Consider the following 22,427-nt stretch of genomic DNA (forward strand, 5'->3'; position numbering starts at 1 on the left):
GTCCTTCTCTCACACCCTCTCTCCACCATATATCTGTACCCAACATGACCACTATCCACCCCCCTGTACAAACAGCTTTAGACCCCTATATGTCTGAATCGCAATGGGACATGGGCAGGTGTACAAGTCCGTGAAGGAAGACAGAGCAGGACAGGCAGAGAGACAGTGTGTTGGCCAACACAGAAGAGAGTAAAAAAGGAAAGCAAGAAAAATCGGCACCTGTAGTCACCTTCCTGGTTCCAGCTCTTGGCAGGGAGGAGCATATCTTCCCAAACAACAGAAGATCAGCAGCTTCCAAGATGGGGAAATTCTCCTTCTGCACCCAGTTGGGAACCTTTTATTAGAATCTAAGTCCCAACTAAAGGGAAGCACTCTCTGTAGTCATCACAGCTGTCACCACAGCCTTTACCAGACAGACACTTATATTAGTGACAGCAACAGCCACTTTCTGCTCAGATGGTCCTGCCTGGCATCTGTCTTGAGACCAGGCTGGTCTCACTCTTCATCTTGGAAGAGAGAGCTGAACTTCAGCTCCACCACTTTTCCCTTGCAGAAAACACAACCCAAAAAGAAAGTTAGTGGCAGAGACTGTAATGGTATTTGGCTCTGGTGTTTGCTATTCCAAGGGATTTTTCCTACCCCTCATTCCCCCGAGACAATAATGGCTAAATGAAGAGGCACCTATCTGCTCCTGGACCCAAAGTACTCATGCTGCACAGCAGACTGTTGTCCCTTCCCCTTAATCCCAGAGAGGTTTGTACCTAACAGAACGCTCACGTCCTCTGAAGGAAGCTAGAGTCGGTACAAACAAGGAAAAGAGTGCAGTGACCAGTTACTCACACCCAGTGATGTGGAAGAGAGAGTTGAGGATGGAATATCTCTGGTTACAGGCAATTTGTCCTCCTGGAATTTTAGCCATTGTGACAGGTTCCCCCCGGGGTGCTACCTGGAAGTGGGGTACCAGTGAGCCCCTTGACCCACCAACCTGGGCTCCCTCTCACACTGTACTGCTGTGACAATCTGCAAAGCCCTCCAGCCTGCACTTTCACCAGCATCACACTGGTAGGGACACACCCAGCTGCAGTTATGTGCAGGCTCTCTAACCACCAGCTTCCCAGACTAGGACCCCAGAGCAGCACCATCCTGCCCTAGTCAAGTTTGGCCAGTATATGGGTTTAATACCTGGTCCACCTCTCCATCAATGTGAAGAAAACAATGCACACTTGTGTTAACCAAGCAGAGATTTTCCCTAAGCACTCCAGTCAAAGATCACTGGTTTATTAACTACAAAAGATAGATTTCAAGTGATAACAGATTACCTAGCAAATAAACAATATACACAAACTAAGCTTAATATACTAAATAGACTGGATATGAATAGCAGATTCTCACCCTAACTGGTGGTACAGGAAGGCTTGTAGATTCTTGAGGCACAAGCTACACTTGCTTGCAGCTTGGAATCCCCAGGTGTCTCATATGCAGGCTAGAAATCCCTTTAGCTTGGGTCCAGCACTTCCCCCAGTTCAGTCTTTGTTCCTGAAGTGTTTCCAGGAATCTTCTTGTGGGGAATGAAGAACCACAGATGATGTCACTACGTGCCTTATACAGTTTTTTGCAAATGGCAGAAACCCTTTGTTTAAAAGCTTGGTTCCCAGACCAGTTTGTGGAAAAATACTGATATCCCAAGATGGAGTCCAGCATCATGTGGCCTAGTCACATGTCCTTGTAGAGTTATAGCAGCCATCACTCACGGGCTGTCTGTAGCATTCTCAGGAAGGCTCACCACATGGGGGATAAGCTTCTCCTAAGGCTTGTTGTTTTTCCTGGTGGCCCATTGCCCTGAATAGGTCCTTCCGCACCCACTATCTAGACTGAAAGCATCTTGTCTAGTGGGCATTACCCAGGAGTAACTAGATTTGAAGTACAGATATATAGTCAGTATTTATAACTTCAGATACAAAAATGATACATGCATACAAACAGGATAATATTCAGAAGATATAATCTTTTCAATGACACCATACACGACCCATCTTGCATAAAATGCATCATAATGTTGCTATAATCATATCATAGTAATATCACTGTGAAGAATATGTGGTACAGCGTCACAACCATAGTTCAGGGAAACTTACTTTCCTTACCCTGGGCCCTGACAACTCGCTGAGAGAAAAGCAAGGGCTCCCCCAACCTTCACATGCCCCCGATTTATTCAGGGATTTTGCTCTCAGTGACGCACCCTATGCTAATACAACACATTTCTCTCCACAGATAAGAGTGTTTACAGCCCTTTCTCAATACTTAGCTTAAGCAAACTTCCATTTGCATCAACTCCACAGCTCACTCCGATTTCCTTTCTGCTGAATGGACTCAGAGTGGCTGCTCCTTCTCCCGGTCTCTGCCCCAGTTGGCCATTCTCTCATCGCCCCAATGTCATTAGAAACTGAAAACAGAAAGAGAGAACACTTGTAACCTAGGCCAGCACTCATATGTGGAGGACACACACAGTCAGGTCACCTGCTTGCTGGAGCTTCCTTCCCTATTCCCCTACAGCCTAGCCAGTGTTGAAGTGATCAACACTGATAAGTGACCACAGTTCCCCCAGGTCTCTCCCTATCCCCATCCCATCCCACAAATCCCATGCCTGGCCAGGATGCTCAGGTCCTCTGAATGAAGAGAAGACTGAGTACAACCAAGGTAAATAATGTTATGACCAATGACTCACACCCAGAGATGTGGAAGGACAGACCAGGCATAACAGAGTGTCCTTTGCTGCATGCAGGCTCTCTCCTTCACGTTCAGTCTAGGGGAGCAGGGCAATGCTCCCAGCCCATTACCAGCCAAAGGCAGGGATCCATCCTCCCCAGAACTCATTCTATACAAATGAGAAACATCTCTTTGCTCTCAGAGAGGGCTCTGACAACTCAGACACTTGATAGAGACATAACCAAGGCTCCTCCCACATTGCTGTCACTACCAGGCAGGACTCTTTGGCTCCTCAAGTCCACTGCCAAGTAGGATGTCCAGGCTCCTCAGGTCCTCTTCTTCCAGCTCCTCCTCTAACTGGGCTGCTCCATTGCAAGCACAGCAAATAACCCAAGAAAGAGCCATCACTGCCCAAAACCTGTGCTGGGGTGTGAGTGCCTGCCTTCACACTCCCATCTGCACTAGAACATACCCACTAGATTAACAGAGACACAGTCAGCAATGATGGGTCTCTTGGCTAGTCAATCCCCAATACTTTGGCACCCTGTGGCTAACATGATCCCACCCCATCTACAGGGGACTATTGATACAAGCTACCTAAATAAACCTACTAATAAATGACTGAGCAGATATCCATCGGCACCACGTTCTACAACAGGGTTTCTCAAACTGGATGTTGCAACCACTCAGGAGGTCACACGGTTATTATGGGAGGTTGCAAGTCAGGGACAGTTCCATCCTCTTCCAAGTGAGGAGGCTGAAATTGCTACACCAGCGGTACACCTGTTGGGGAGCACATTCAAAGTTCTCTGTGGGGGTCGCGTAGAAACTTTGCCAAAGTCACTTTTCACAGCAGTTTCTAGCGCCCCATTGCCACCCTTATTTCTGTGGTGCTTCTGGTATTGGCGCTGCTTTCACTACTCACCATTGATCTGGCGCTTCCTCCTGGTCCCTCTTGTGGTCAATCCTCCCGTCCACAATTTGAATGCTGTTGTTTTGTCTGGTTTCAGAGTAGCAGCCGTGTTAGTCTGTATTCGCAAAAAGAAAAGGAGTACTTGTGGCACCTTAGAGACTAACAAATTTATTAGAGCATAAGCTTTCGTGAGCTACAGCTCACTTCATCGGATGCATTTGGTGGAAAAAACAGAGGAGAGATTTATATACACACACACAGAGAACATGAAACAATGGGTTTATCATACACACTGTAAGGAGAGTGATCACTTAAGATAAGCCATCACCAGCAGCGGGGGGGGGGGGGGGGTTGAAAGGAGGAAAACCTTTCATGGTGACAAGCAAGGTAGGCTAATTCCAGCAGTTAACAAGAATATCAGAGGAACAGTGGGGTGGGAGGGAGAAATACCATGGGGAAATAGTTTTACTTTGTGTAATGACTCATCCATTCCCAGTCTCTATTCAAACCTAAGTTAATTGTATCCAGTTTGCAAATTAATTCCAATTCAGCAGTCTCTCGTTGGAGTCTGTTTTTGAAGCTTTTTTGTTGAAGTATAGCCACTCTTAGGTCTGCGATCGAGTGACCAGAGAGATTGAAGTGTTCTCCAACTGGTTTTTGAATGTTATAATTCTTGACGTCTGATTTGTGTCCATTCATTCTTTTACTTCTCTCCCTCTAGTAGGCAGCCCCTCTCTCACTCAGGAACTGCAGTCTCCTCTTCATGGATTGGCCCTTTGGCCAAGTCACTAAGATCCTCCGCTTCTGGGGAATTCAAAGTCCTTCCAGACCCATTGGCTGGGGCTGGCATCTCCAACGCCCTTGTCACTTCCCAGTGGGGAACCCAAGCCTGCCCTCAAGACTGGGTTCCAGCCCAGGACCCTGTAACAAGCAGCCAAGGTTTCTGCATGGTCCTACCCCTTGCTTCTGTTTCCCTGGGCTTCTTCCTAATTATCGGGCTTCCCCCTTTCTGGGTTGGCCAGCCTCCCAACTTCCTCCACTCAGGGAGTAACTGAAACCTACTTCCCTGCCTTCCTCCAAGAGCTTCTCTCTGCTTTCAGCTCCTGGGTTTTACAGAAGCCCCTCCAGTCCTGTTCCTAACTAGGTGAGCCTGCTTCCAATTCACCCCTGTGCCTTGGCTCCTCCTCCAGGTGCAGCCTGTGGAATTAATTGGCCTACTGCCCACCTTAACCCCTCCCACTACTTTTTGGGATGGGAAACCATCACAGGGGCACTAAGTCTGCTGTGAAACATGATATTTGTATGTTTGTTAATATCACATTTCACAGACTCCGAGCTACCTATGAAGTCTGCTGTGAAAAGCGATACTTGTATATTTGTTAATATCACTTTTCACAACAGACATTCTAGGGCCCCATTGCCATCCGTATTTCTGTGCTATTGCTGGCCTTCAGAGCTGGGAGACTGAAGGTGTTTGTTAATATCACTTTTCACAGCGTCCCAGCTCACTAGCAAGTCTTCTGTGAAGCAACATAGAAGTAATGGTGGCAATGCTGCACTAAATCTTCTGTGCAAAGTGATATTAACAATGTTTCTTCGCAAACCCTCAGGATTAAACAATAAACTATTTTAAAAAATAATTTTTCTGCTTATAACAATAATTTGATAAAAATTTGTTTTAGTGTTAATTTAAAAGTGGTGAGAAAAAGTAAATTAACTTAAACAATATTATACATTTAGTATTTAAAATAGCGTTAAATATTTTTCATTTCTCAGACACTTGCTGTGTGAAAGGATCGCCAATGCAAAAAGTTTGAGAATCCCTGCTGTAACCACCCACCTGCATCTAAGCTTTTTCTGGGGAGGACATATTACACCCTGCCCTGGGTATTAACTTCCCCATCCTACAAGCAGCTATCTTATCCTGCCCCCTGAACACGTAGGTAGTTAAGAACCTTTTCTTGGTAACCCAGTTCCACCTAACACAGGAAAGACTAGGAGGGCTAGATTCAAAGCTCTAACTGGACACTTATTTGAGGTAGCTCTGTTCCCATTTGGGCCACTGTTGCCTGGAGCCATCTATGTCAAACAGGGTAGGCTTGTCGGTCTCCATCTTTCGAGTCTTGGCTCAGATTCTGCTATGGCAGGAAACCAACCACGAATGGAGCATTGGTGGCAGAGACAGCAATGGGACAGGCTCATACTCTTGCTTCTCTCATGTGAGCTGTCCCCCGCAGCCCCCAACAACACTCCCCCATGTAGTCATAGCTACAATGAGGGGCAGCTGGATGCTCCTGTACTGTGATAAACAGCATCCAAAATAGTCACCATTCATAGGAGACTACTGCCCCTCTCCCTTCTCTTTATCCCCAGAGAGGACTCATGTTCTTTGAAGGAAACCAAGACCAAATACAGAGAAGGGAAAAAAAAAATAGTGAATAGTGACTCAAACCCAGCAACTTGTATGAGGAGACAGATGAAGACTGAGCATCTGTTGTTTACATTCTTCTGGGAACCGGTTTTCCTCCAGAGAAGACATATGCCCCGTTTCAAATGTGGGGCCTGCAAAGTTTGGTGACAACAATATTTTAAAAACAATTCTCTTGTGCAGAGTAAATGACAAGATAGTAAACACAGCACTGACATGAGCGTCAGTCTTCTTCCTAAATAAAAATGTTTAACCATGTCTTAAAAGAAAAAAATATATTTTTAGTTACTAAATTTTTAGCCAAGGTTTTTAATTCAAAAAAAGACATATTTTAAGTCCCACACTGGCTACCAATTAAAGTTAGGGTAATTATTATTTGAAAATTATAAACATTAAAGAGCTTTGAAAACAAGTTAAATCTGAAGGGTAGTTTACAAAATTGCTTGTCCTGGTGCAGTTAGAAATATCCAATGCTAATTAACAGTGACTTGAAAACTTGTTAACGCTGTACAGACGTTCCGTGATTCCAAAGGACGCAAACTACAAAGGCAAAAATCTGTCCTTGTCCTTCACAGACCGGCCCAACGGTTGAGCCCTGCTCCTACAATACTGGTGAACCAGCCGTGCCACACACACGGTAGTTGGCGAGGGGGAATCTCGGACAGACCTTGGGCCCCTGCCTGGACGCTGCAGAACCCGACGCCAGCCCTCCCTCAGCTTGGGGAGGGGGCAGCTCATCAGAGCGGCGCTGTGCAGGAGCAAACTTCCACGCAGGCGCAGCACTTTCCTTGCAGCCAATGGCAAATCAGCCTGTACAAGCCACTTCATTTTATTGACCTCCAAAGGGCGGTGCCGCCAGCCCAAATAGGTATGTCGGGGAGCTGAGGGAGGCCCTTTTCTTGTTCAATGTCGGTTTAGTTCGCACTGAGGCACACCCCCAGTCTCAGGACCTTCCTTCAACTGCCACCGATTACCTCTGACCTTCTTGTAATGGCGGTTGTGCAGCGCAGTACTTGCCCTATCCCCGACCGTCCCATTATGGCGGTTCCTCAGGAGCGCCATTCTGTTTATTCCATGACCTTCGGTCAGTGGCTGCTCAGTGCGCGCGCGTGCATTGCAGGGTAACCTGGACCTTCTGCTTATGGTAGAAATGTCTCTACGGGGCATTTGAAATTACGGAAAGCGTCCTTTTTGCGCCCGGGAAAAGCGCTGACTGACCGTTTGTGACCTACTATGGCCGTACAGTCTGCGCAGGAATATGACGTCTCCGGATTGCGATTTTTTTTTTTTGCTAGCAGTGGCTCAGTTAGTATCGTCACGGCTGGTAGGTGAGGTCAGCACAGGGGCCGCCATTTTGGGTGGCGGGGCTGGGATCGGAGTGGGGCCCTTGGGTGGTTGTGGCCCGCAGGGGGAGTTAGTGCGGCCCACGGTGTAGCGGCCCCCATGGCCGGGCAGTTCGACTCTGAGGACCGGGCGAGCTGGTATTGGGGGCGGCTGAGCAGGGCCGAGGCTGTGTCGCTATTGCAGGGGCAGCGCCACGGGACCTTCCTGGTGAGGGACTCGGGCACCATCCCCGGGGACTTCGTGCTGTCGGTGTCCGAGAGCTCCCGGGTCTCGCACTACATCGTGAACAGCCTGGGGCCGGTGGGAGGCCGAAGATCTGGCGGCGAGGGCCCCGGGGCCCCAGGTGAGTGCGCGGAGCCGGGCCGGGTTAGGGAGAGTGGCTGCTTTGATAGTCTGACCCGGGGGTTGTTGCTGCACCCTGGTCCTGTATCCGACTTTGTTTTGCGTTGGGGAAAGTGCGGCCTCAGTTTCTCCCGAAACAGCTGGCAGGCAGTGGGCACCAGCCAAAGAGCCACATTGCCCCTGCCCCCGCCCACTCCAGACTGGCGTTCAGTCTCCTGAGGCCCGGCTGTGCCGTTCGTGTTTGTCTTTTGGTTCCGCACTGGGAACCGCTAATTTTGGGGTCCCTAGTTACTGGGGAGCGGCTCCAGGACTCCCATCCCCCGCCACATGACCTGTAGTATTCCTAACTTTAAAATCGGGTTGGACGTTATTTGGAGGACTAAAATAGTGCACGTATGGACACTAACCAAGATGGGGGCGTCTGGACTTCCATCCTGAAGTCATTACAGCTCAGATTTCCCATTACTATGTATTAGCCAGGTATACAAAAGTAAACTGCCACCACCTATTCGGAGGAAGTTGAAATTTTATTGTTTTACATTTTGAATTTGCACGAAACAATTGAAGACAATTGGCATATTAGAGACTTAGAGGATTTTGAAAAATGACATTTTAAATTCCTCATTTGAATGAGATATTCTTGAATGAGGGAGAACCCAAGATTTCTATTATTTAATTTCAAACCTCAAATGACTGATGAGTCTGAAAAGGAAATGATATGTTAATTTAGTAACTTAAGTGCTTCCACTTCTTAAATAAATGTTAAAAGTGGATGCTAAACACAAATACCCTTTCATACTTGGAGAATAAGCAGACGTGTTATGAATTCTAGAATGGATTAAAATCTGAGATATGAAAATACAAATGTAAAACTGTATTTTAATACAGTCAAACAATGTCAAATATCTAGAATCAAAGGACATTGGACATACTTACAGGATGGAGGACTGAATCCAAAAGCAGTGCTTCTGAATTTAGGAGTCATGTTGAGCATGACTTCCCAATGCAGTGCTGCTGTTAAGAGGGGTAATGTGATCCTTGGATGTATAAATGGAAATATTGAGCCATAAGATACTACTTTTGTATGGAGCATCACTGAAACCATTATTAGAATGCGTCCAGTTCTGGTGGCCACTCTCCAAAAAGGATATTGAAAAATTAAAAACGGTCCAAAAATTGGTATATTTTGAAGTCTGGAAAACCTGAAATCCAGCAGGAGACTTAATAAGTCTTTTAAAAAGAGAAGGTTACAAGGCGAATTGAACCTGGTATTTAAGTACCTTTTGGAAGTAAGGTAATTATTCTGGAATAAAGTCCCTTTTTCCAGAGCAGAGTGTCCACATAAGGGCATTACATCAGCATAAATCTATCAGAACGTTCCCCAATATAGACACGTCCAAAGGTGCAACAAGCGCTAGCGGCTGGAAGTTAGTCAAATTCAACTAGAAATAACGTGCACATTTTTGAGTGTGTGGGTAGTTAACTTTGGGAACAATTTAGCAAAGGATGTGGTGGATTCTCCATCACTTGGTAGCGTTCAATCAAGATTGGAAGATGTCTTTCTAAAAGATATACCCTAATTTGAATACAAGTTTTGGGTTTGTTTCAGGAATTAATGAATGAAATGTTACAGCTGGTGTTATGTAGGACAGAATAGATTATCATAATGGTCCATTCTGGTGTCAACCCTTTGACTCTGTATGGGCATGGCAGATGTGCCAACCTTTATCCTGGGGTATTACCTTTCGTTTTGCAATGTGCAGGATGCTTGAATTATTGTAACATAGTAATTCTCACACTGGGTCAGACTCATGGTCCATCTAAACTAACGTCTGTTCTCTGACAGAGGCCAGAACCAGATGCTTCAGAGGAAGGTGCAAGAAACCTTGCAGTAGGCAGATGTGGGATAATCTGCTCCCCATGAAAACTTTTGCTAATTCCCTATTAGTTAGAGAATAGTTTGGGCCCTGAGCCTGATGTTTTTATAGCAAATTTTAAAAGTATATCTTCAGTATTTACTATTATTACTCTGAATACTCTTTATCGAATATAAATATCCAATCTCTCAGAATCTTGCTAAATTCTTGGTCTCAATGCCATTCGGTAGCAGAGTTCCACTGTTGCATTACGCATTTTATGAAAAAGTATTTAATTTTTATCAGTTCTGAATTTGCAATCATTTAATTCTTCTAAATGTCCCATTGTTAAATTAATTGCACACTTTCACTCACTTTTAGATAAATTTAATCGGAATAGAGATGATCTAAAAATCAGACAGCTGGTGGCAAAGAGGAGTGAAGGATTCAGAACAGTTTTATATCTCATTTTGTTGCATGGACTTCCATAGTTAAGTAAATATCAGCAAGTCATCATGTTTGCTTTAAATGGCTAGGATAAAACACTACAAAGTTAGCATAGTAAAGTTAGCCTTCCCAGTGTTTTTTCCTAGCCTAGTCTGTGCACAGTGAAGAGTCACGTAGGTGAGCGTGAGCTGGGCTTAACCACATAGGCAGAGCACTGAATACAGAGGATAATAAGACAATGCACATTGGAGGAAATATTTTACTCTCTTATGCATATTTGGAATTTGACAGATCACTTCAAGGAAAAAAATTTGAAACATTTAGGGAGCTAAACTAAATCATCAATTGTTTTAAATTCTGTCTCTTCTAAAAGCTAATGAAGAACTCAACTATTAATTTCATTGGTTTGTACTGAAAGTGTTACTGATCCAGTGTGGGAAGCAAACGTACCCATTTCACAAAGATTCTCTCTCTCACAGGTGCTGGCTTCCTCTGGGCCCTATGGGTGCTCAACCCCCCATCTCCCCCCAACCCCCACCCCCTTCCCTGCCCCCACTCCGTCCCAGGTCCCCACCCCTTTTTTCCAAGTCCCCACCCCTCCCCCACCTCTTTCCACCCCCACCCCACCTTTTTCTGCCCAATTCCACCAGCCCTGGAGCACCCACAGAGTCAGCACCTATGCTCTCTAAATAGAGAGAGTATGATAGGATGCAAAGTATATAGAGTGGGATTTTCCAATATCTCCAAGTGATTTAGGCACATTAATGCCAACATGTGTTCCCAAATCACTTAAGTGATTTGAAAATCCAGACCATAATTTCAGGAATCAAGTAACCTTTACATAGAGATATCCATGCACAACACTGTCTGCAATTTGATGTATTACACATGTGAGCAATTTCTTTTAACTCTGTTAGACTACACACATGTGTCGGAATTTGCAAGATTGGGGTCTTGGAGGTCAGAGACTTATGTCTACATTGCAGTCAGAGGTATGACTGCAGCACATTTAGTCATAGATCAGAGCTAGCTCACGTATGTCTACATGTACTGCAGTTACACCTCTGATTGTCGTGTAGACTTATCCTAAGTCTTTCCTCCCCCAGCATATTCTCCTTGTGTAATTAGAACTCTGTTCAGGAGGCACTGGTTTATATTTTCCATAGGCTTTATGGATGATGTACTCATCTCTTCTGAGTAAGAAAATAGGTTTATGCTACCAATATTTCTGATCCTTTTCTTTTTAGCTGTAATGGTTCTGATGTTGCAATAGCTGTCCAACTTCCAACTTAAATAGTAGAGATTTTTTTTTTAGCAAACATTACATGCTTGGATGTCTTTAAAAAGTGGAGAGAATATTTTATATCAATAGATCCAAATTTCTTATACCACATTGTTTTGTTTGCCTCAACTTAAGACCCATCTAAAACAGGCCTGGAGAACAAAAACCTGAATTGTTGAAGTCATTGGGATCAGAAGGTCACGTGTTGACATCGAGTGAATGGTATTGCAAAAACTAGTAAAGAACTCATTACTTGTTCCGACCTTTAATATGAAAGCAAGGGACATGTTCTGTGAAATTGAAAAGGATCCCCAGGAAATATTTTTTTCCTGTGTTCCTAGGTTGCAATGTCACATTTCAAAGACAATTGAATAAGCTCTATACCAGGCCCATTCATTTGTGCAGTTCTGTTATGTACATTGGCCAAACCGGACAGTCTCTACATAAAAGAATAAATGGACACAAATCAGACGTCAAGAATTATAACATTCAAAAACCAGTCGGAGAACACTTCAGTCTCTCTGGTCACTCGATTACAGACCTAAAAGTTGCAATATTACAACAAAAAAACTTCAAAAACAGACTCCAACGAGAGACTGCTGAATTGGAATTAATTTGCAAACTGGACACCATTAAATTAGGCTTGAATAAAGACTGGGAGTGGATGGGTCATTACACAAAGTAAAACTATTTCCTCATGTTTATTTTTCTCCCCTACTGTTCCTCACATGTTCTTGTCAACTACTGGAAATGGCCCACCTTGATTATCACTACAAAAGGTTTTTTTTTCTCTCCTGCTGGTAATAGCTCACCTTACCTGATCACTCTCATTACAGTGTGTATGGTAACACCCATTGTTTCATGTTCTCTGTGTATATAAAATCTCCCTACTGTATTTTCCACTGCATGCATCCGATGAAGTGAGCTGTAACTTACGAAAGCTTATGCTTAAATAAATTTGTTAGTCTCTAAGGTGCCACAAGTACTCCTTTTCTTTATGCCCTAAAGATTTGATATATCTTTACAGTTCTAGCTTGCAAAGCTATAAGTATTTACTAGTGGTCATGTAATTATTCAATGATTATCTGTATGCCCTTCTGAAGCATTCCTGTTTCTTTTCATTTGTTATAAACTTACTGTCTCTTAATTTAATTGAACGTATCCTTGTTTTGTACGTAAGATTGCATGAGTTTGCTTTGCTCGAGCTCCATTGGGAAGTGCCATAGAAAGTAACAGAGAAGAAGCACATGGGAGAGTAGAAGGAAGCAAAATATACCTACAGTAAACCCTTTATATAAAGTGCGTTTATACAGCATGTTTTTGACATGACGCAGTTTTCATTTAGTGACCCGTTTTTATGTTGTGCGCACTATTTTTATATAGCGCACACTCATATGGACCTGTCCACTCAGGTTGGGTGAGAAAACCATTGATTCAGCTCCCTCCTCAGTCCAGCTGTACTCGCGGCTTTTGTGTTGTTGACATTGTTGTACCAATTTTTTGGACGTTATATTATGACCACCCTCATCATTTGCGTTCATCATGCCACCTAAGAGGAGTAGTAGTCCTAAAAACAGTGAGGAGAAGAAGAGAGTGAGAAGAAATGGGAAACAATGAGTTTAGGTAAGAAAGTAGAGGTACTTGGCAAGCTCCGTGCTGGTGCCCGAGTCAACGTGGTTGGTCGTGAGTATGGTGTGAATGAATCTACAATTCGCACCGTTAGGAAAGGCAAAGAGAGCATTAGAGCACATGTTATGATTGCAGGTAATGCTAGTCTTACCATCAAGAGGATGATGAGGGCAGATGTTCAGCTAAATAAAACAGAAACTCTGTTGAACACATGGATTGAAGATCTGACTCAGAAACGGGCACCACTCTGTGGGACAGTCCTTAATGAGAAGGCACAGAAATTGTACACAGCCATGTGTGAGAAAGAAGGTGAACCATTCAAAAGAATGTCATTTAGTAGTGGCTGGCTTGATAATTTTAGGAAGTACTTTAACATCCATAATGTGACATTTACGGGGGAATCTGCATCAGCTGACCACCAAGCAGCAGAACTCTTCCCTGTTGAGTTAGCAAAAATTTTTGAGGACAATGATTATAAACCCCAGCAGGCTTTTAATGGTGATGAAACAAATTTTGTTCTGGAAACAAATGCCATTCATAACCTACATCACTGAGCAGGAGCATTCAGCACCAGGACTTAAAGCTGCGCTGTGCCAACGCATCAGGGAGTTGTAAATGTAAATCAATCAGGTGGATTTGATTTAAATCAAATTGATTTAAATCACTAGTCAGGAAGACTCAATTTAATCATGGATTTCTACATAAAAGTGCATTCTTGTTGGTTATAATCTTAATACATATTCTTCAGAACTCAGAGATAGATGTAGGTTTCATTTTTAGAAGGTACACACTATACATTTTTAAAGTGATTTATTTTGAAAACTTTTCAGATTAGTTTTACAGCTATATCAGAAAATGAATGATTGTTTGGTTATTTCATTTACCAAAGGTAATTGAAGCAGATATTTATGAAGTCACTGGGGGGTGAACTATCTCCAATTCAGCAGGTTAATAATTAATATTTGGAGGATTTTCTTGCCAGGCTGTATTAGGAGGAGAACATCAGACAGATATTTAAATTGTTTTATTTAACTAAAATAACGTTACATATTCTGGATTCTTTTCTTCAACAGCAAACATAGTATTTTAACAAAACAAGCATATGAATTTTTGAATTACAACATTAAAGTTTTTTAAAATCAGGTTTGTTTTTGTTTTTTAACTAAAATAGTTATATTTAAAAAAAAATTAAATTGACTATGTCTGCCAGGTCATCTTGAGAAACTTAAAATATTTGCTTCTGCAGCTAACTCAGTCATCTTCACCTTTATTTTCCTGTTTGTTCATAATCTGGAAAAAGAAAAACAAGCTTTCCTGCTTTTTCAGGTGTCAAACGATTTCTCAGTTTGGAATGAATTAGTCCAAAGGAAGAAAATATTATTTCTACACTGGCAGAAAAAGCAACTTCTGTTAAAAGTGAGATGATCACTTCAGCAGTCTCTGAATCCAAGTGTTTAAGTTGGTGCTTAAGTTCACTGGTGTGACTTTCTTTAAAACATCATCAGCAAACATATATTTCTTGAATGGTTCTTATTCCCAAACTGGGTCTCTTTCACAGCCTGCTGCCATTATAGGTTTTCCCTTCTAGTGAGAGAATGGTATGGTAGATCTCAAATCAATGAAGGCTACACTCAGAAAGATCTCCAGACTTCTGGAATGTGCTTCTCAAACAGTTTCACTTTTGTTTCTACTGCCTGTCCCTCCCTTCTCACATTTATCTCCGGACTATTTGTCCTTGTCCAGATCTATTCCACCCCCAACAATAGTCTATTCATGAAACTTTTTGAAACTTTGCACTTTTAGAGAGAGGTAAGGGATTGACTATGTACACAAATGTGCAGAGGGACAACAGGTTTGAGGTCTGTTGTTTCTCACCTTTATTTATTGTATGTGTGTATTTATTTATTTATTTATTTAATTTACTTACTTTTTTGCTGTTAACAGGCATGTTATCTCTGGAGATAACAAATCCACAGTTTGAGAACTGCAAAACTAAGCATCTCTGATGGTATCTTCTAGACTGAGCACTAAGTCCCATTGGGTAGATAGAAAGATTAACCTAAATAATCTATACAGAAGCCCCGGAACCCCATAAGATTGGCTCTCTCATCCATGAACTATTGGAACTCATTTACAAAACTTTTCTTAAACATTACATGAATATATTGTCCCATACTATCGAATTAGAATTTATAATCCTTATTCCATGATGATATATTTGAGCTATAATGTATCTTATTTAAAACTTTTAGATAGTTTTTTCTCCAAAAAGCATTTTTTTCAAAAAATCTGATTTAAATAAAAAAAAAATTGATTTTTTTATCCACCCTGAAACCAATGCTTGTTTACCGTGCTCAGAACCCTGTGCCTTGAAAGGCAAGCAGAAGTCTAACAAAAAAGACTGGGTTACATCTAAACTGTTTACAGCATGGTAGAACTTTATTTAGGTTTTGTGACTTTATCTTTTAAGATTTTGTTATTATTGGACAGTGCCCCAGGTCACTCTGCCAAAGCTCTACAGGGTAAAACAAAATGTCAAGGTTGTTTTCCTTCCACCTAATATCACTTCATTGTTGCAGCCCTTAGATCAAGGCGTAATCAAGATATTTAAATGTTATACAAGGTGCACTATCAAGAAGATGCTATAGGCGTTGGAGGAAAATTCAGATATGGGCATACCAAACATTTTGCGTTCATATAACATCGCACACGCAATTGAAGGGATCAAGGAGTCCTGGGATGAGGTCACTGTTCCTACCATCAATGCCTTTTGGAACAAGTTGTGGCCATCAGTGATGAATAATTTCACTGGCTTCCCCACAGTACATAAGGAGGTTAGGGAGAAAATACAGATGGCCAGGAATGTTGGCGGTGAGAGATTCTCAGATCTGGAGGAAACTGAAGTGGAAGAATTGATAAACTCACATCAGGAGGAGCTGACTGAGGAGGAGTTAGTGGAGATGCATGAGGCCACCGACAGTGAAAACGAAGACGAGTAAAAGGAACAGAAACTCACAGCAGGCTATTTAAGGGAAAATTTACAAATCGTAGAAAAAGTCAAAAGTAATTTGTTGGAGAAAGATCCAAATATGAACAGGAGCCTAACGTTCAAACGGCCCTATCATGAGCTGTACAAGTCATTGCTGAGTCAGGCAAAGTAGAGTCTCATCACTGGCTACATCATGCCCTCTACACACCAGTCAATAGACGCATCAACTTCAGCATCCCAGTCATCAGCCAAGCATGAACCAGAAAATACCAGTACTACTTCATCCTCACCACAGTAACAACATTCCCCAGCCATCACCTAGATCATTGTCTTCAGCAAGTCACCAATTCATAGTTGTTAAGGTACTAAATAAAAAACAAACAAACAAAAACTTTGTCATGTCTGGGAACGTAACGCTGTTTTTCCCATTTATTCTTCAGTTTATATAACACATTTGTATATAACACACGGTTTTCTAGGAACGTAACTACTGCGTTATATAAGGGTTTACTGTATATGATTTTATTGCAATGCATATTCTCGTGGAACACTCTGATTCTAGGCAGGAGAGGGTTACAAATACTGCAGGAGGGAAGAAAAGGAACACGGCTGTTACTCTGAAACCTGCAGGAGGGAAGTGTCTTTCATCGCTCTCAATTATTCCTTCAAGCAAGGTGGCTGTTGGAACATGAAGGGAACTGCAAACAGCCTTCTTTGCCTGAGGCAAGGTCACTAAAATGTGGTGGCCTTCTTGGAATGGGACAGGAAGTGAAACTGAAAAATTGGGGTCCCAAAAGGACTTTCCTTTCCGGCTCAAAAAAGGAATGCTCATAAATGTAGATGAAGGGATTGAAGAAATGGGACAGAAGAGAGAGATTCTTAGTCAGTATATTTCTACTAGAACTTCAGGAAATACAGAGATCAGATACATGCCTGTACAGCCTTAACTCTCCTTCCTTGCAGCTGGCAAGAACTACTGGGAATTATCAGCATGCACTCCTGTAGTAGTTATAGCTGTTCTGAATAGTGGAGGGATTAGTTGGAGCAGCTTGGCAGAGCTGTGATTGTGATATGAGGCAATATGGGGGGGTACTCCTGTGAGGGGGCCCATCCCCCCTACCTCTGTATGTGTGATCAAAGGAAAGAGGTGCAAGAGAGAATCAGTATGCCTCATTTCAGTGCTAGTCCTGACACAGGAGTGGTCAGCAATTAGATGGGAAATGTGTAGCCTGTGGATTTCATGAAGGATAAGTGAAAGTATAGCATTAGATGGCATTGTGTTCCCCTCAGATTCTGGCTTCCCCATGTGGGGCAGGGAGAGGAGCTGAGAGTCAATAGAGGGACAGTCCCCGATTCCTGACACAAGGACAGAATTGACTTGGCAAGCTGATCAATTAATGTCTGTTGACCAGCTATTTGAGCACCATCAAATAGTTCAGCAAGAATGACCTGATGTAAGCGGAGGCTGACTGTTTTGATTGCATCATGGTGCAATTCTTGCATTATTTTGAACTTAATTTTATTGTGTTTTGTATCTTTTGGAGTTAAAATAACTCACTTAAGTACCTTTTTGGTTGTAATTAGGAATAAATATCTTTCTAAGGTAAAGACTATTGGAGACCATAAAGTCTTAAGCCTTTTTTTTTTTTAACTGTTCTAATAAATTAGTGTTTTAAGTATTGACCAGTCAATTGACCAATTATTTTTGGACCAGTAAAATGACCAAACCTAGCATGAGGGGCTTGGACTCCCCACGCTAGAAGGACAAGGACCCTGAAGACCACACAAGGGGGCGGAGAATGTGAGGCTGCCACATGCCCTGTAACCTAATTCTTCCCATTCACACTGCCACCTATCTTCATGTCACCTTTTCCACTCCCCCAATTTGAGCCCCCACCCCTTTTCCAGGCCTACCCATGCCTCTCCCTCTCCTCACTGCAACCTCAAATCCCTGCTCCTTATTCTCAACACTCTTCAGCCCCCTTTGCAGCAGACATTTGCATGTGTATTTATTTTCTTTTAAAAAATTATAGTAAAGCACCAACTCCACTATAGTTAAGATGAAGACCAAGCATTCTGTTTAAAACTAGACTCTTCTAAGTGCTCTAAAATCCACTCAGATTGCTTTGAAATTTTGTCTGCATCATGGGGGCATGGAGCTTGGTCAGTGAACCAAATTTGGGGCCATTTGAACAAAGGATTCCTGAGATTCAGCCCCTGGGAAAACAGCTCTTCTTAAAGCCGACATGTTTTGGCAATGAGTTTTGTGCATAGAGCTTAAACCAGGGCTGAGATCATTATACCAGGGTCTCAAATACTTGGAAGTTACCCCAACAGAGTACATGCCACCCACTAGCCTTTTGGGAGAAATCAAATTATGTTATTAGCCAAAGAGTAGTTCTTCAGTGAGGCGCATCAGCAGTTGACGTGCATGGCGTTGCATCAAACTGATTCCACTGAGCATGTGTGGGCAGATAAGGTTTTTAGCCTTGAAAGTTTCACACCAGCTGGATGGCTGGAGAATAAGCCATAGTCCTTTGACCCAGATCCAGCCAACCACTGTCAGTTGGAGTCTTGCAGTAGGCAAAAGTCTGGAAAAGCTCAGAGGGCATATTGCTAAAATCGGTCTCTTGGTGGGAGGGGGTGGGGTATTTTTGGTGGCTGTAATCAAAGTATATATATATTTTTAAATTGTATATGCAAATAGTTTCTGGCAGGGGAGGGGCATTTTAGAGAGTGGAGAACTGGGAGGAATAGAGGTGAAGAGGGTTTAGGACTACATAAAGGCAACAGAGATTTTGGGGATGAGTGGTAGGGGAAATGAGAAGGGTTTGGGGGCTCTGAGAAGGGAGAGGGAAAGATGCACTGAGAAGGGGGCATATGGGGATGAGTAGCAGGGAGATTGGGGGGAGAATAGGCTCAGGGACTCCTGTCAACCTCACGTTCTCATTGTGTCTGTGTGTGTGCCAGGACTTGGGGGAGGTTGAGCTGTTCACCCTACCTTTGTGTGTGGGTGTGGGTGTGGGTGCGCGCGTGCCAGGATATAGGGGCCTGATCCTCTACCTGCACCCTCATCTAACCTGGTTTCAGCACAGTCCCTCCCCTTCTGGGGGTGTCTGAGCCCATCTCCCTGCTCCTCAAGTGATCGAGGATCTGGGGAACCCCTCTCCTTCTGGGTGGGGAGCTAAGAACAGGCATACAGGGAGCATGGGCCAAAAACACACTGCTGACACTAAGGCGAGAATGGATGTGCTTGATGCATATCTCACACGCTCCCGCGCTAAGTAGGGGGAATGAAAACACTCACTGAGATTAATGGAGTAGTTCACATATCTCAGAGTTATTGTTTCAGGCTGTATTAATTTTCATGGGGTGTTTTTTCAAGGCTTGTCTACATTTGAAACACTACAGTGACACAGCTGGACTTCAATGTAGATGCTACCTACACCAGTGCAAGGGGTACTCCTGCTAGGGTATGTAATCCACCATTCCGAGAGGCAGTAGCTATGTCGATGGAAAAAGTCTTCCATTGACCTAGGGATATCTACGCTGGGGGTTAGGTCTGCTTAACTACTTTGCTCAGGGATATGGATTTTTCATACCCCTCAGCAACAAAGTAGGTTGACCTAACTTTTTGATGTAGACCAGGTCTCATTCAACTGAGACCATCACACTGAGATGAATGGGCTACTTCAGATGTCTCTGAGCCTTCTATGGCTTCAGGATTATCCTGTGGTGGAGAGATGCATATAGAAAAGCAGTCACTGGTGACTAATTTCATAAATATTATAACAGAGTGGTAAGAGAGTTTTTTTTAAAGAACAGTATTTCTAAATGTTCCAAAATCTGCATGTGAGCTGACCTATCTTGAAATCTGCTGTGCTTTATGGGATGGTAGGGTAGGATTAGTGATCCAAATTTGGGGTCATTTATGCAAAATGTTCCTTAAACAAAGGCCCTCCCCCTGAAAAAAACAGGTTGTCTTTAAGTACACAGATTTTACCAACTTTTTTTTTATGTACACCAAGCTTCTAAAACGCTGATCGTTTAATGGGATGGAAAGGGGAGGGTGAACTGGAAATGGTGGCAGGGAGGCTATGTTGTGGGGGGGGGGGCGGAGAGAAAGAGACACTAGTTTTGTTTTTCCTCGTATGCTTAAAGTTACTATAACCACCATATAAAAAAAACGTCCAGTTCTTGGGACATGGATAATGTCTGAGTTTTTTCTCACCGGTTTCATTAGCAACTACTCACTAGAGATATTTGAAAGCATGACTATTATTCCCATTCTACTACAAAAAAATTGCACAGGTGTGTGTGGGGGGGCTCTTATTAATCACATAGCATTTGTGTGACTTAGTGAAACGAATAGCAGTCTGGGACTCAAAACCTGAGCTGTATTCCCGGCTTTGCCTCTGGCTTGTTGGGTGATTTGGGCCAAGTGACTTCACCCCACTCAGTGCCTCAGTTTCCTCATCTCTGCAATCTCTTTGAGATTTACTGATGAAAAACGCTTTGTAAGAGCTAAGTGCTCTCATTACTTTTCCAGGAGTGTCTCAGAGAACTGGAGTACTTGTGGCACCTTAGAGATTAACAAATTTATTTGAGCATAAGCTACCATGAGCTACAGCTCATTTCATGCATCTGATGAAGTGAGCTGTAGCTCACGAAAGCTTATGCTCAAATAAATTTGTTAGTCTCTAAGGTGCCACAAGTACTCCTTTTCTTTTTTGCGAATACAGACTAATACGGCTGCTACTCTGAAACCTCTCAGAGAACTGCACACCTACATGAAAATTAAAAGTATCTGAATGACCACTGTCATTTCTCTCTCTCTCTCTCTCTCTCTCTTTTTTTTGGGGGGGGGGACATTTAAATGGCAAACTTCATTAACACAGAATTAAGGTTGTTTGGCGGTAGCGTGTGCCCCTTCAGAACATAAAGTTCAGCAAAACTCAAACTTGTGAAAACAAAGAAATAAAGAGTTATGGTACATGCCCACACACCATTGTCCTGTGCTGAACAGGAGCTCCCCACACTCCTATACAGAGAGAACACCACATCTAGTAAATCTTACGGTTCTTTAACCCCTTCATCCTTATACACAGACTAACCTTTCATTAAACCCAAACACCACACTCATATCTCACTGAATTGCTGACAGATCCCCATGGCAAAACCAAGAAGATTTCTGTGCCCCACTGCTGACACAACCTACACAATACAGTGTTGAAATGAAGGATATTGGATCTCTGTGTTCACATGCACCTCTTTCCTTTGATCACACACACTGGGGTCAGGGAGAGAAGCTCTCTCATACATACTCAGGGCCACCAGCTCTCGTATCACAATCACAGCTCTTCCAAGACACTCCAGTTAATTCTTCCACCATTCAATACTGCTACATTTAACACAGTGTATGCAGCTGGAGTTTGTGCAGATAATTCCCATTGGTTCTTGCCAGGTCCAGGAGGACAGAGTTATGGTTGTATGGGGTGTACATTAACTCTTAGCTGTATTTCCTAGTTTTCACAAGTTTGGGTTTTGCTGAACTCTACATTTTGGAAGGGCATGAGTTATTTCTGGACAGCCTTAACTCTGCATTGACAAAGTTGTTGGGTTTTTTATTTATTTATTTATTTGGTCATTTAATAGTTTTAGCATCTTCTGAGTTATCGGCTGTATTCAAAACACATTTCCTTAAAATAACATCCCCCGGCAAGCAGGTATTAACAACATATCTACATACCTTTCTCAGATTTCTGCTTTAGGTCAGATTCGAACTGAGACTGATTAGGTGTAGGTCAGGTTCACTGGCTGCTGTTTGTTCCCTTGAGCCACCCAATTGCAGATAAAATTGGCAGACTAGAAAGCCTCTTGATTATTCTGTCCATATAAGTACAATGTAGTCCATTGGATGCATGAGGCTGTAGGAAAATTAGGGTTGTGCCTATTTAGAGAGCTGAACTCTTTTCTTTGAATAATATTTTAAATTTTGTTCTCTCAAAGGGGTAGTGAGTGCCATGCACTAGCTGGAGTAAGGGTGGGGTGATTGAGACCATTGTGCCAGGAGCAGGGCCCTGGTTTGATCCCCAACTCTGGGCAAAAAAAACCTGGTAGAATCTGTCAACCTTGAGGAAAAGCTGGTTTGGGTTTTTGTTTGTTTTTTCTTTTGGCTCTCCTTTCCTGTCCTCACTTGGGGACGCAGGAACCTCTTGCTCATATGACCCTGAATTTGGATAAGTAACCCTATCCTAGGTTCCCATGAGGCACACTAAATTTCAAGGCAGTCCAAGCAATCGTGGATTTTAGAATTTGTCATTAAACAAAAAGATGTCGTTAATCTTAACTATAGCAGAGTTGGCCCTTCTGTAATAAGAGAATGACATGAGACAAAGAATGGACTGCTTTAATGCCTTCTGACTACACTCTGAAAGTGAAGTGGAATGGTAATTATTTTACCCCAAAATAGGTTTCCAAACTTAGGAAGT

General features: G+C 42.9%; 1 protein-coding gene and 1 long non-coding RNA gene across 4 annotated transcripts in view; one reads left to right on the forward strand and one right to left on the reverse strand.

Moving 5' to 3' along the window:
- The first annotated feature begins 5,673 nt into the window (after positions 1-5,673).
- Positions 5,674-22,427, forward strand: part of CRK (CRK proto-oncogene, adaptor protein) — a 48,558-nt gene continuing 31,804 nt past the window's right edge. The window contains exon 1 of one of the 3 annotated variants that reach the window (XM_038375362.2): positions 5,674-7,371. In XM_038375362.2, the coding sequence (XP_038231290.1) occupies positions 7,281-7,371 (91 nt within the window). In that variant the 5' untranslated portion in view covers positions 5,674-7,280. Of the gene's footprint in view, positions 7,735-22,427 lie in introns of all 3 variants that reach the window. The other 2 variants (XM_038375360.2, XM_038375363.2) reach the window with 2 other exon arrangements.
- The window catches only part of LOC122456969, a 52,701-nt gene continuing 44,230 nt past the window's right edge, over positions 13,957-22,427 (reverse strand). The window contains exon 3 of the long non-coding RNA XR_006276188.1: positions 13,957-15,714. This is a non-coding gene — a long non-coding RNA (uncharacterized LOC122456969). The remainder of the gene's footprint in view (positions 15,715-22,427) is intronic.

This window comes from Dermochelys coriacea, chromosome 17 (assembly GCF_009764565.3).
Source record: "Dermochelys coriacea isolate rDerCor1 chromosome 17, rDerCor1.pri.v4, whole genome shotgun sequence".
Taxonomy (NCBI): Eukaryota; Metazoa; Chordata; order Testudines; family Dermochelyidae; genus Dermochelys; species Dermochelys coriacea.